Source organism: Heptranchias perlo, chromosome 4, assembly GCF_035084215.1.
Source record: "Heptranchias perlo isolate sHepPer1 chromosome 4, sHepPer1.hap1, whole genome shotgun sequence".
In the NCBI taxonomy this organism is placed as follows: domain Eukaryota; kingdom Metazoa; phylum Chordata; class Chondrichthyes; order Hexanchiformes; family Hexanchidae; genus Heptranchias; species Heptranchias perlo.
This window is the reverse complement of record NC_090328.1, coordinates 63,946,446-63,959,678: the sequence shown is the minus strand read 5'-3', so window position 1 is coordinate 63,959,678 and position 13,233 is coordinate 63,946,446. Positions and strand designations below refer to the sequence as shown.

Here is a 13,233-nt window from a genome sequence, read left to right as displayed (position 1 = left end):
TGCACACACCTGGGAGCGATGAAAAATGCAGTAATACGTTAAGGGCTCAAGTAGCATTGTAAACCACAAAAACAAAATGTGTACTTTATGCTCAACTAAATTCTTTATCATTTTACAGAAGAATACAGGTTCTGGACTGTTACAAGGCACTTTCTACAAACAGTATTTTGCTTGATCAGCACCTGACATTAAAGAAAGACTTGCATTTATATAGCAGCTTTCACAGCTTCAGGACATCCCAAAGCACTTTACAGCCAATTAAGTACTTTTGTAGGAAATGCAGCAGCCAATCTGCACACAACAAGGTTCCATAAACAGCAATGTGATAATGACCAGATAATCTGTTTTAATAGTGTTGGTTGAGGGATAAATATTAGCCAGGACACCGGGAAGAGCTCCCCTGCTCTTCTTTGGAATAGTGCCATGGTATCTTTTACATCCAACTGAGGGGGCAGACAGGGAATCGGTTTAATGTCTCACCCGAAAGATGGCCCCTCCTACAGTGCAGGACTCCTTCAGTACTGTCCTGGAGTATCAGCCAAGATTTTGTGCTCAAGTCTCTGGAGTGGGGCTTGAACCCATAACCTTCTGACTCAGAGATGAGAGTACCACCACTTAGCCAAGGCTCAGTATCCATCTCCTCTGCCACCTACATACTGTGGCTGCCATAGGTACAGGATGCATTGCAGCAACTCACCAAGTTTACTTCAAAAGAACCTCCCAGCCCCAAGACCTCTACTGCAAAGAAGGACAAGAGCAGCAATGTCATAGGAACATTATCATCTCCAGGTTCCTCTCCAAGTCACACAACAACCCGACTTGGACATAGATCATTCATTTCTTCAATTTCACCAGAATGTCTATTGACACCACTGTGTCAGCCAATGAGTTGGAGGTGGGGCGGGACTTAAGGCAGGACTCACAGCAAACAGTCTATTTTATGCAAACAAAGTCTAATTACTTAGCAAACAATTTCACTGGGTCAAAATGCTGGAATTCCCTACAGGACACCATAATGGGAGCACCATCAGCACAAGAACTGCAATGGTTTAAGGAGAATGCCCACTGCTACCTTCTCAGAGAAACAAGGGATTAGCAATAAGGCCTTTAAAATAATTTTTAAAACCAATTTCCACAGGCAATGTCCCAATTTTTTACTTTTTAAAAGCCCAAATTCTCCTGCTCCTTGTGGATTCCAAGATGGATGCATGTCACACTGGTAAGATCATTAAATACAAGGATTGCATTGCATGCATACGCCATCACTTAATGATGTCACTAACGCAATACATGCGCATTCCAGGACTGACTTTCAGAGCCACATTCTGGAGGCGAGTTTGTTTGTTGATATTGTTTAACAAGCTACTCTCTTATTGCTTATGCTGAGGTAAAGCAGCTGAGAGTAGAGGCAAAGTGTATCCTTGGAGATCACCACCAGCTGAAGTATGACCAATCAAAAAGTTGATCAGTGGATGAGGTATATAGAATGACAGGGGATCTAAAGAGTGCCTTAAAAACTGAACTTATCGATCTGTCATAGAAGTGGTGTTTGTGAATTGTGTAAATAATTGTGGCTTGTCATTTAGTTTAACTGTGCCTTGTTAATCCTGTTTGTTCTCATGAGGTTTAGTGATATTCAAAATAAAAACATCATTTCATTAATTTTCTCCACATTTACCTGATTTTTTGCCCTCCATTCCCCAGTTTATGAATAAAACACCCAAGAATAAAAAAAATAGGTTTTTAAAATCAGCAACAAAAACTAACTTTAATAAGGTTCTTAGCAATAAATGAGACCTTGCTGGCATCACCCACGTACGAAGACCAAATACAAAAAAAAGTGTAGATGATGTCAAACTGAGTGGCTTTATTATCCCATAATTTGTTGCACCTTCGAAACTTGTTCCAATTTGTGTTACTTTAAATATATAAAATGTATGGAGTTTATTATTTAATAACAGAAATTTCAGCACGTTAGATCATTTGGTCCATCCTACCTGTGTGCAGTCCACATCAGAGCTATCTAGTTTAATCTCATTGCCCTGCTGTTTTCTGGCACCCTTTAATATTTTTCGCAAGTGCTTATCCAATTCCCTCTTAAATGCCACATTTGACTCAGGTTTAGTAACTCCATGCATGAAAATATCTTCTAACCTCCTCCTTTATGCTTTTAGTACTAATCCTAAATTTATGCCCTCATTATCGATTCACTACTTATCCTCTCAAACCCTTTCAAAACTTCAAACAGTTTTATTAGATTCTCCCCTTAACCTTTCTTTGCTCCAGTGAATGCAGTGCTAGTTTTTCCAAGTCTCTCATCATCTTTACCCTGTTGTTGGCCAGGGGCTGCAGAAAGTAACCTGAGACGTCAGCTGCTGACACTCACTGACAAGAACAACTTTTGAACTGAAGTAACCTGAGTTCACTCGCTGGCCTGAGCTGGCTGGAACCAGTTTGAATTAGCTAAGTTTTGTGAAAGACAAAGGAGATGTGATAAGACAAGTCCTTATTTAGAAAAGGAGTAATGAGGTAATGCTACCTAAGTCCTAGGGACAGAGCCAATGAGGAGAAGACACAGGCAAAAGCGAGCAGGCCTAAACCAAAGGGAGAGAGACAGCACAGCTTGAAGAGATAAGATTTGGAATAAGAATGAAGGATCTGGGGCGTGGAGCCAGAGCGAAGACTCCGGAAACCAACCATCGCGGAAGTGGAAGACCCAGGACGTAGAGACGACGTCGAAAGAGAGAGAGAACGGAACACCTGGCCAGCGTCAGCTCTCCTTTGCGGGTATTATCCTTTATATTCTGTGGCCACTCGGAGTTTAGATCTTAGTTTGGGTATAAAACTGTATAACCCGGTGTAAACTGCATGTCTATATCTAACCAGACGTATAAGCTATATGTATATGATCTAACGGCGTGAATAAAGTGAATTGAGAGTTAAGAGAGAATTGACTCTTCTCTTTGTACTAAGCCAATAACCATAACCGGTGATCTCCGGTCAACACTGTGAACATACATTGCTCATTTTCCATGGCTCCAATATCATATAATGGAGTGCCTAAAACCACACATCGTACTCCAACTGTGTTCTAGCCAATGTCTTGTGCAGATTTGTAATCACTATGTTTTTGTATAAAACCCAGAATCACATCTGCCTTTTTAAAAAAAAAGACTTTTTCCATCCACAATCCTGCTTTAAAGATCGACATAACTGCACTTCTGGATCCCTCTCAAGCCCCACTAAGAATCTTACAATACCGTTAAATGCCATTCTTTGATCTTTTTACCTAAAATGTACTACTTTACATTTATCTACACTGAATCGCATTTGCCACATATATAGCCACCCCCATAGCCTGTCTATGTCCTCTTGCAGTCACTCTCATTCTTTGCTTTTACTATTGCTGTTGCATCCCCCACTTTGGTATCTTCAACAAATGTTTAAATTACTCCCGAGAGGTCCCAAGACAAATCCCTGGACACATCAATACCTACATAATTGCATACCTAGCAATTGGATTTATGTTGGTGGATGTATTCTATGTTTGTGTTGATTGCTTGTATTTAACATTATTGTAAACACTGAGGGGGGAAAAACAAGCTTTTGGAATGGAATCATGCGATATGAACTGAAATGCTATTCTGTACTATTTTATTGTAGGCTACTGGGAAATATTACACTTTTCAAATATATATTTTAGAGACCAGTAATAAGCTGCTATATATAAATATTATATATACACAGGGCCAAAGTTCACTTTTTTTGGTATTTTTTTAAAATTGTGATCATAGTGACATGAAAGCTGCCTGAGGAGTGTTGTGGTGAGCAATAACGGACTGCACTGAGCAAGAATCTGTAGCAGTAGATCTGTGGCATTGTATTGGAATAACCTAAAAATTGACGTGGTCACATTACTCATACTTCGCAATGACATACGAATGTTCAATCAGATCATGGCTGATTTATACCTCAAATCCATTTACTCAATTCATTGTGTCTTATATTGTGGCCATCTTCCAGGAAAAACTATCACAATCTTCACTGGTGGAATTAAGAAGCTTCTGTTATAAGAGGTTTGTAACTCCACCAGCAGAAAAAGAGGCATGCATCCTATTCACCACAATTTTCCACCTCAGTAACTGCACTTGTCTTATATACTGGTTTTGCTGACGACAAAACTGATATAAACTATACAAGGATGGTCATGTGATAAGGACATTCTTTAAATGTATACAGTGTATTAGTCAATAAAATAAATATATGCCTAATTCATTGGGAGGGACATTACTACAGACATCACAACTTCAAATTCTGGAAACCTCTCTGCTGACGCCTGGCATTTCACTACACACCAAGTGATCTCAAGCACACTCACTATGAAAAAGGGAGAATGCTTGGTAGCAGACTACAGGAACAAAAAACTCCACCTAATCTACTATGCTTTAATATTGTATCATGTGCTTCTTGTATGATATTCCTAATTCATCACCAGTTATAGATCTGTAACTACTAGTACTTCACCTTAGTTATATAATTGAAATACACTATCTAATCACAACTCAAGTATGGAAGGGTAAAATCTTTAATTATATTGCTACATATTTTTCCACAGTTCATGTGGCATAGTATGTAAATTCCTCATCATGCTTTACTGAGAATCCTAGTGATAACACTACATTCTGTGGCTTTTTGAGATGTTTATATTACTGATGTTTTGTTACACAGCCTCTAACCCCCACTCCCCCCCCCCCCCCCGCAAAAAGGTAATGTTTTGAACTGGTTTTGCTGTTCCACAAAACTGATACAAGCTTATTTGGAGGTGGCTTTGTAAATTTGTAAAAGATATTGCTGTGCACTATTCTCGTGTCTTTGACAGATTCAATGATATAAAAAGCTTTTCGTTGGATTCTGAATGGGGAGAAAGTGAGAACGTTCAGGTAGGTGCTCATGTTTTGAATAGGGTGACTTAATTTCAGTAAACAAAAGTGAATCAGTTTACTGTGGCCAAGTGATTTCGTTGATACTTGACCTACAATGCTGTAAATTACAGGGGAAGGGGCGGAGGGAGTGGAGTTTCCAATCCAAATTGACAAAACAAGAGTCTCTTTTCCCTGCACTGTCTTGAAATCACACCATGTCGCTTGGTTATTGCAAATCTGATTTATAGTTTAGAGTAAGGCTAATATATTTACGTGACCTACAGTCACCAGATCAAAAATGTGGTAAACCTAACTTTTGTCCGCAGTAGCAAGTTTTGGTACAAAATAACAGAGCATAAATGCAGCCCTGTTTCATAGCTTCCCCTGGTACCACGGTTCCAGGGGAAGCTATGGTACCAGGGTACCATAGCTTCCCCTGGAACCGTGGTACCAGGGGAAGCTTCCCCTGGTACCACGGTTGCAACCACAGGGAAGTCTATTGTCAATTTATCCGACCACACCCTTCAACCAGACGAAATCGAAGTTCTCAGCCGAGGGCTCAATTTCTGCCCCACTACCAAAATGGACCCCACTAGTCTCGCGGCGGACACAGAGGAATTCATCAGGAGAATGAGGCTCCGGGAATTCTACCACAAACCCCAAGATTTCAGCAGCGAACCCAATGAGACAATCGACGATCCGGAACAGCAGACAGAGGGATCCGCGGTACAGCAACCGAAGAGGAAAGAGTCAAACTGGACTCCTCCGGAGGGTCGCTGCCCTCAGCTGGACATGTATGCTCAAGCTGTCAGGAAATGCGTCAATGCCAGATTCATCAGCCGCACTCAGAAGACAGTCCAGAATGTCACCCGAGCACAACGCAACGCCATCAACGCTCTCAAGACCAACCGCAACATCGTCATCAAACCAGCGGACAAAGGAGGAGCCATAGTCATACAGAACAGAACAGACTATTGCAAAGAAGCATACCGACAACTGGACAACCAGGAACACTACAGACGGTTACCCGCAGATCCGACCAAAGAACACACCCACCAGCTCAACAAACTGATCAAGACCTTCGATCCAGACCTTCAAAGCATCCTACGCATTCTCATCCCACGTAATCCCCGCGTGGGAGACTTCTACTGCCTCCCAAAGATACACAAAGCCAACACACCCGGACGTCCCATCGTATCAGGCAACGGAACCCTGTGTGAGAACCTCTCTGGATACATCGAGGGCATCCTGAAACCCATCGTACAGGGAACCCCCAGCTTCTGTCGCGACACTACAGACTTCCTACAAAAACTCAGTACCCACGGACCAGTTGAACCAGGAACACTTCTCACCACGATGGACGTCTCGGCACTATACACCAGTATCCCCCACGATGACGGCATCGCTGCGACAGCATCAATACTCAACACCAACAACAGCCAATCTCCGGAAGCCATCCTACAACTCATCCGCTTCATCCTGGATCACAATGTCTTCACCTTCGATAACCAGTTCTTTACCCAAACACACGGAACAGCCATGGGGACCAAATTCGCACCCCAATACGCCAACATTTTCATGCACAAGTTCGAGCAGGACTTCTTCACTGCACAAGACCTCCAACCAACACTATACACCAGATACATCGACGACATTTTCTTTCTATGGACCCACGGCAAGGAATCACTAAAGAGACTACACGATAACATCAACAAGTTCCATCCCACCATCAAGCTCACCATGGACTACTCCTCAGAATCAGTTTCTTTCTTGGACACACGAATCTCCATCAAAGACGGGCACCTCAGCACCTCACTCTACCGCAAGCCCACGGACAACCTCACGATGCTCCACTTTTCCAGCTTCCACCCTAACCACGTCAAAGAGGCCATCCCCTATGGACAGGCCCTGCGAATACACAGGGTCTGCTCAGACGAGGAGGAACGCGATGGACACCTACAGACGCTGAAAGACGCCCTAGTAAGAACGGGATATGACGCTCGACTCATCGATCGACAGTTCCGACGGGCCACAGCAAAAAATCGCATAGACCTCCTCAGGAGACTAACACGGGACGCAACCAACAGAGTACCCTTTGTCGTCCAGTACTTCCCCGGAGCGGAGAAACTACGCCATGTTCTCCGCAGCCTTCAACATGTCATCAATGAGGACAAACACCTCGCTATGGCCATCCCCACACCTCCACTACTCGCCTTTAAACAGCCACCCAACCTCAAACAGACCATCGTTCGCAGCAAACTACCCAGCTTTCAAGAGAACAGCGTCCACGACGTCACACAACCCTGCCACGGTAACCTCTGCAAGACATGCCAGATCATCGACACAGATACCACCATCACACGAGATGACACCACCCACCAGGTGCATGGTTCATACTCCTGTGACTCGGCCAACGTTGTCTACCTCATACGTTGCAGGAAAGGATGCCCCAGAGCATGGTACATTGGCGAGACCATGCAGACGCTGCGACAACGGATGAACGGACACCGCGCAACAATCGCCAAACAGGAGGGTTCCCTCCCAGTCGGGGAACACTTCAGCAGTCATGGACATTCATCCACCGACCTTCGGGTAAGCGTACTCCAAGGCGGCCTTCGAGACACACGACAACGCAAAATCGTCGAGCAGAAATTGATAGCCAAGTTCCGCACCCATGAGGACGGCCTCAACCGGGATCTTGGGTTCATGTCACGCTACACGTTACCCCACCAGCGAACAAATGTTATCTGTTTTTAATATAATGGGTCATTTGCTGGCTCTCTCTGCCTTCCGGATGTTTCTGCCTCTCTCTCTGTTTTTTTTCTCTTTTTTTTCTCTGTTTTTTTTCCCTGTTTGTTTTTTTGTTGAATGTGTATTCGGGGGTTCTGCAGATGACACCTCTCTGTCTGAACACGGTGATTGCCTTGGCAACGGGCAGTTGCAGAGGCAGTCTGTAAACACCATGTATTATTCAATATGTATAAATGCGTAGGCTTCAAGGAGATCTTGAAACATTTACCTGAGGAAGGAGAAAATCTCCGAAAGCTTGTGAATTTAAAATAAAATTGCTGGACTATAACTTGGTGTTGTAAAATTGTTTACAATTGTCAACCCCAGTCCATCACCGGCATCTCCACATCATGACTACCATCGACACCACAAACTGCCGGCTCACAGTGGAAAGGATATCCAAGAAGATCGCGCATTTAGACACAGACATCAAGTTTTTACAGAGCTGCAAGAAAGCAGACAAGATCCCGAAAGGACTCCAGATCACGAACCCACTCAAGTCCACATACAACTCGGATTACGCTGAGAGACTCTGCCGCCGTACCTCTCGCACACTCCGCAACCATCTCATACACCAACTCTACAGCAGACGCCACAACCTCGAAACCAAGATAGAGTCCATACTCTCAACCTGTACTCAGGACACAGCAGACCAGCTACGTTATACCGCCAAACAGACGAGGCAACGGAACTACGCTGCCTACATGAAAACCAAGAGCAGGAAGCTTGAGAAACTCGGCATCACCACCAGCAACGACCAAGCTTCCCCTGGTACCACGGTTGCAACCACAGGGAAGTCTATTGTCAATTTATCCGACCACACCCTTCAACCAGACGAAATCGAAGTTCTCAGCCGAGGGCTCAATTTCTGCCCCACTACCAAAATGGACCCCACTAGTCTCGCGGCGGACACAGAGGAATTCATCAGGAGAATGAGGCTCCGGGAATTCTACCACAAACCCCAAGATTTCAGCAGCGAACCCAATGAGACAATCGACGATCCGGAACAGCAGACAGAGGGATCCGCGGTACAGCAACCGAAGAGGAAAGAGTCAAACTGGACTCCTCCGGAGGGTCGCTGCCCTCAGCTGGACATGTATGCTCAAGCTGTCAGGAAATGCGTCAATGCCAGATTCATCAGCCGCACTCAGAAGACAGTCCAGAATGTCACCCGAGCACAACGCAACGCCATCAACGCTCTCAAGACCAACCGCAACATCGTCATCAAACCAGCGGACAAAGGAGGAGCCATAGTCATACAGAACAGAACAGACTATTGCAAAGAAGCATACCGACAACTGGACAACCAGGAACACTACAGACGGTTACCCGCAGATCCGACCAAAGAACACACCCACCAGCTCAACAAACTGATCAAGACCTTCGATCCAGACCTTCAAAGCATCCTACGCATTCTCATCCCACGTAATCCCCGCGTGGGAGACTTCTACTGCCTCCCAAAGATACACAAAGCCAACACACCCGGACGTCCCATCGTATCAGGCAACGGAACCCTGTGTGAGAACCTCTCTGGATACATCGAGGGCATCCTGAAACCCATCGTACAGGGAACCCCCAGCTTCTGTCGCGACACTACAGACTTCCTACAAAAACTCAGTACCCACGGACCAGTTGAACCAGGAACACTTCTCACCACGATGGACGTCTCGGCACTATACACCAGTATCCCCCACGATGACGGCATCGCTGCGACAGCATCAATACTCAACACCAACAACAGCCAATCTCCGGAAGCCATCCTACAACTCATCCGCTTCATCCTGGATCACAATGTCTTCACCTTCGATAACCAGTTCTTTACCCAAACACACGGAACAGCCATGGGGACCAAATTCGCACCCCAATACGCCAACATTTTCATGCACAAGTTCGAGCAGGACTTCTTCACTGCACAAGACCTCCAACCAACACTATACACCAGATACATCGACGACATTTTCTTTCTATGGACCCACGGCAAGGAATCACTAAAGAGACTACACGATAACATCAACAAGTTCCATCCCACCATCAAGCTCACCATGGACTACTCCTCAGAATCAGTTTCTTTCTTGGACACACGAATCTCCATCAAAGACGGGCACCTCAGCACCTCACTCTACCGCAAGCCCACGGACAACCTCACGATGCTCCACTTTTCCAGCTTCCACCCTAACCACGTCAAAGAGGCCATCCCCTATGGACAGGCCCTGCGAATACACAGGGTCTGCTCAGACGAGGAGGAACGCGATGGACACCTACAGACGCTGAAAGACGCCCTAGTAAGAACGGGATATGACGCTCGACTCATCGATCGACAGTTCCGACGGGCCACAGCAAAAAATCGCATAGACCTCCTCAGGAGACTAACACGGGACGCAACCAACAGAGTACCCTTTGTCGTCCAGTACTTCCCCGGAGCGGAGAAACTACGCCATGTTCTCCGCAGCCTTCAACATGTCATCAATGAGGACAAACACCTCGCTATGGCCATCCCCACACCTCCACTACTCGCCTTTAAACAGCCACCCAACCTCAAACAGACCATCGTTCGCAGCAAACTACCCAGCTTTCAAGAGAACAGCGTCCACGACGTCACACAACCCTGCCACGGTAACCTCTGCAAGACATGCCAGATCATCGACACAGATACCACCATCACACGAGATGACACCACCCACCAGGTGCATGGTTCATACTCCTGTGACTCGGCCAACGTTGTCTACCTCATACGTTGCAGGAAAGGATGCCCCAGAGCATGGTACATTGGCGAGACCATGCAGACGCTGCGACAACGGATGAACGGACACCGCGCAACAATCGCCAAACAGGAGGGTTCCCTCCCAGTCGGGGAACACTTCAGCAGTCATGGACATTCATCCACCGACCTTCGGGTAAGCGTACTCCAAGGCGGCCTTCGAGACACACGACAACGCAAAATCGTCGAGCAGAAATTGATAGCCAAGTTCCGCACCCATGAGGACGGCCTCAACCGGGATCTTGGGTTCATGTCACGCTACACGTTACCCCACCAGCGAACAAATGTTATCTGTTTTTAATATAATGGGTCATTTGCTGGCTCTCTCTGCCTTCCGGATGTTTCTGCCTCTCTCTCTGTTTTTTTTCTCTTTTTTTTCTCTGTTTTTTTTCCCTGTTTGTTTTTTTGTTGAATGTGTATTCGGGGGTTCTGCAGATGACACCTCTCTGTCTGAACACGGTGATTGCCTTGGCAACGGGCAGTTGCAGAGGCAGTCTGTAAACACCATGTATTATTCAATATGTATAAATGCGTAGGCTTCAAGGAGATCTTGAAACATTTACCTGAGGAAGGAGAAAATCTCCGAAAGCTTGTGAATTTAAAATAAAATTGCTGGACTATAACTTGGTGTTGTAAAATTGTTTACAACTGTTTCATATAATCAGTGAAGAGTGCTCGCTAGGGCAACTGGATAAGAGCTGGTCCAAAAAGTGCAAGACTTCTGTGTGACTGAGTTAAATAGCATCTAACACTTAGCACAACTCAGTGCCAATGCTTAGTAGCAAATCCCACAATGCCATCCTCCCCTGTGTCTGGGTCCTGCCTATGTTTGTAAGTCATGATGTGGAGATGCCGGTGATGGACTGGGGTTGACAATTGTAAACAATTTTACAACACCAAGTTATAGTCCAGCAATTTTATTTTAAATTCACAAGCTTTCGGAGGCTTCCTCCTTCGTCAGATTTTTCACATCGTTCACCTGACGAAGGAGGAAGCCTCCGAAAGCTTGTGAATTTAAAATAAAATTGCTGGACTATAACTTGGTGTTGTAAAATTGTTTACAATTATGTTTGTAAGCCCACTGACAGACGTGTATGATTGAGGTTTGTGTATTTGCAGGTGCGAGATGAAACACGGGAAGAGGAAGCCCCGTTGCCACCTTTCAGTGATGTAGGCAACTATGCGGCGGCCTCGTAAGGGCGCGCCTGTCCTTACCGTGTATCCTCTCTCGAGATCGCTCTCTTCGTATCTGAAGGACGGAATGGACACTTCTATCATGTGGTCCATGGTGCTGAGGACCTTCCAGCCGCAGGATAAGAATTACTTGACCAAAATAAAGAGCCTCGACTGCCACTTTTTTTTAAAGCAGCGTATGCGAGAGGACGGGCTGCTCGCTCTCTCTCTCTCTCTCTCTGTCGGGAGCTTCTTCCCGCCTGGATCAGCACAGAAATTCTCAGTGCAAACCAAAAGCCATTTGTAAAAAAAAAGCCACGTGAGCGCTCCGCCGCGTCACGTGATCCCGGGATTGGAATGCTGCGACTCTGGCGGAGTTCCATTGCGTTGTGCAATAGTTTGGGGAGGTTGAAGAGTTGGTCTCACTTCAGCTTCAAATTTATTCTTAATTTGAAAAGCACAAATCAAAGGTTGAGCTCCAGTGTAGGACAAAGTAGGAGTAGGCACCAAGCAGCAGCAATCAATAAAGCAAAAAAAATGCTGAGCAGCCGGATACAATTACGAGGGTGTGCTGCTAAAACTGCACTGTACAAACTACTAAGAGGGCACCTGAGATAGGTATGTAACATAGTGAACTACACAGAGAAAGTAAATCCATAACACTATTTCAAATATCAGCTTGGCTTAGTTGGTACCACTTATGCCTCTGAGTGAGGTATGGGTTCAACCTCAAACCCCTTGCAGGATTTGAGCACATAATCTAGCGTGACAGTTCAGTACTGAGGGAGTACTGTATTGTTGGAAATGCTATTGGTCAGGATTGTTCATTTGTTTTCAAGAGCAAAATGAATACTCCAGGTTAAAGTAGATGCAAGCTTCTCATAGATTCTGAGGCTTGACCTAAAATATGACAATTCATTACTTTGCCTTTGCTCCCAGCACCCCTGCTGCTTATTAAAATCATTTTAATAGCCTTATTTTCCTAAATGGGAAGATAATGTACGAATTTCTTTCCCCCTTTTTTGTCCCATTCTATTTTCTCTGGCACTCCTACAACCACGAGGAGAACTGTGTGACCTGTTCCTGTGTCTACCTCTGATCTTGAGCTGCCCGCCACAAAGTGTGTAAGGGAAGCCTGTGACAACTCATCCTCTGACGTTGTACCCTCCCTGTACATGATTTTTGCTTGCTGTCTTGCTGTAGCAACATCGTTGAGATTGGTAACTCAGCATATGGGTAACCATTCTGTATCCCAACATTTCATGGTGTCACATATATATGTTCAAATGTGCAGTATCACTGTGCTAATCATAGTGATCACAATTTGTCATTTTTATTCATTTCTGAAAAGTTGAATAATAAACTCAACTCTTATGAGAGACTTTAGTTATGAGGACAGACTAGACAAGCTGGAGGTCTTTCCATTAGAAAAGAGAAGGTTAAGAGGAGATCTGATAGAGCTGTTCAAAATTATGAATGGTTTTGATACACAGGTAAAACTATTTCCACTGGTCAGTGAGACAGTAACTAGAGACATACATTTAAGATCATCACCAAAAGAATGAAGGGGGAGGTTAGAAGATTTTGTTA

At 44.9% G+C, this 13,233-nt stretch overlaps 1 protein-coding gene across 4 annotated transcripts in view; it reads right to left on the bottom strand.

Moving 5' to 3' along the window:
* Positions 1-11,967, bottom strand: part of LOC137320977 (sorting nexin-24) — a 246,321-nt gene extending 234,354 nt beyond the window's left edge. Inside the window, exon 1 of one of the 4 annotated variants that reach the window (XM_067983031.1) lies at positions 11,686-11,967. In XM_067983031.1, the coding sequence (XP_067839132.1) occupies positions 11,686-11,757 (72 nt within the window). In that variant the 5' untranslated portion in view covers positions 11,758-11,967. The remainder of the gene's footprint in view (positions 1-11,685) is intronic. The other 3 variants (XM_067983030.1, XM_067983032.1, XM_067983033.1) reach the window with 3 other exon arrangements.
* Between the last annotated feature and the right edge of the window lie 1,266 nt (positions 11,968-13,233).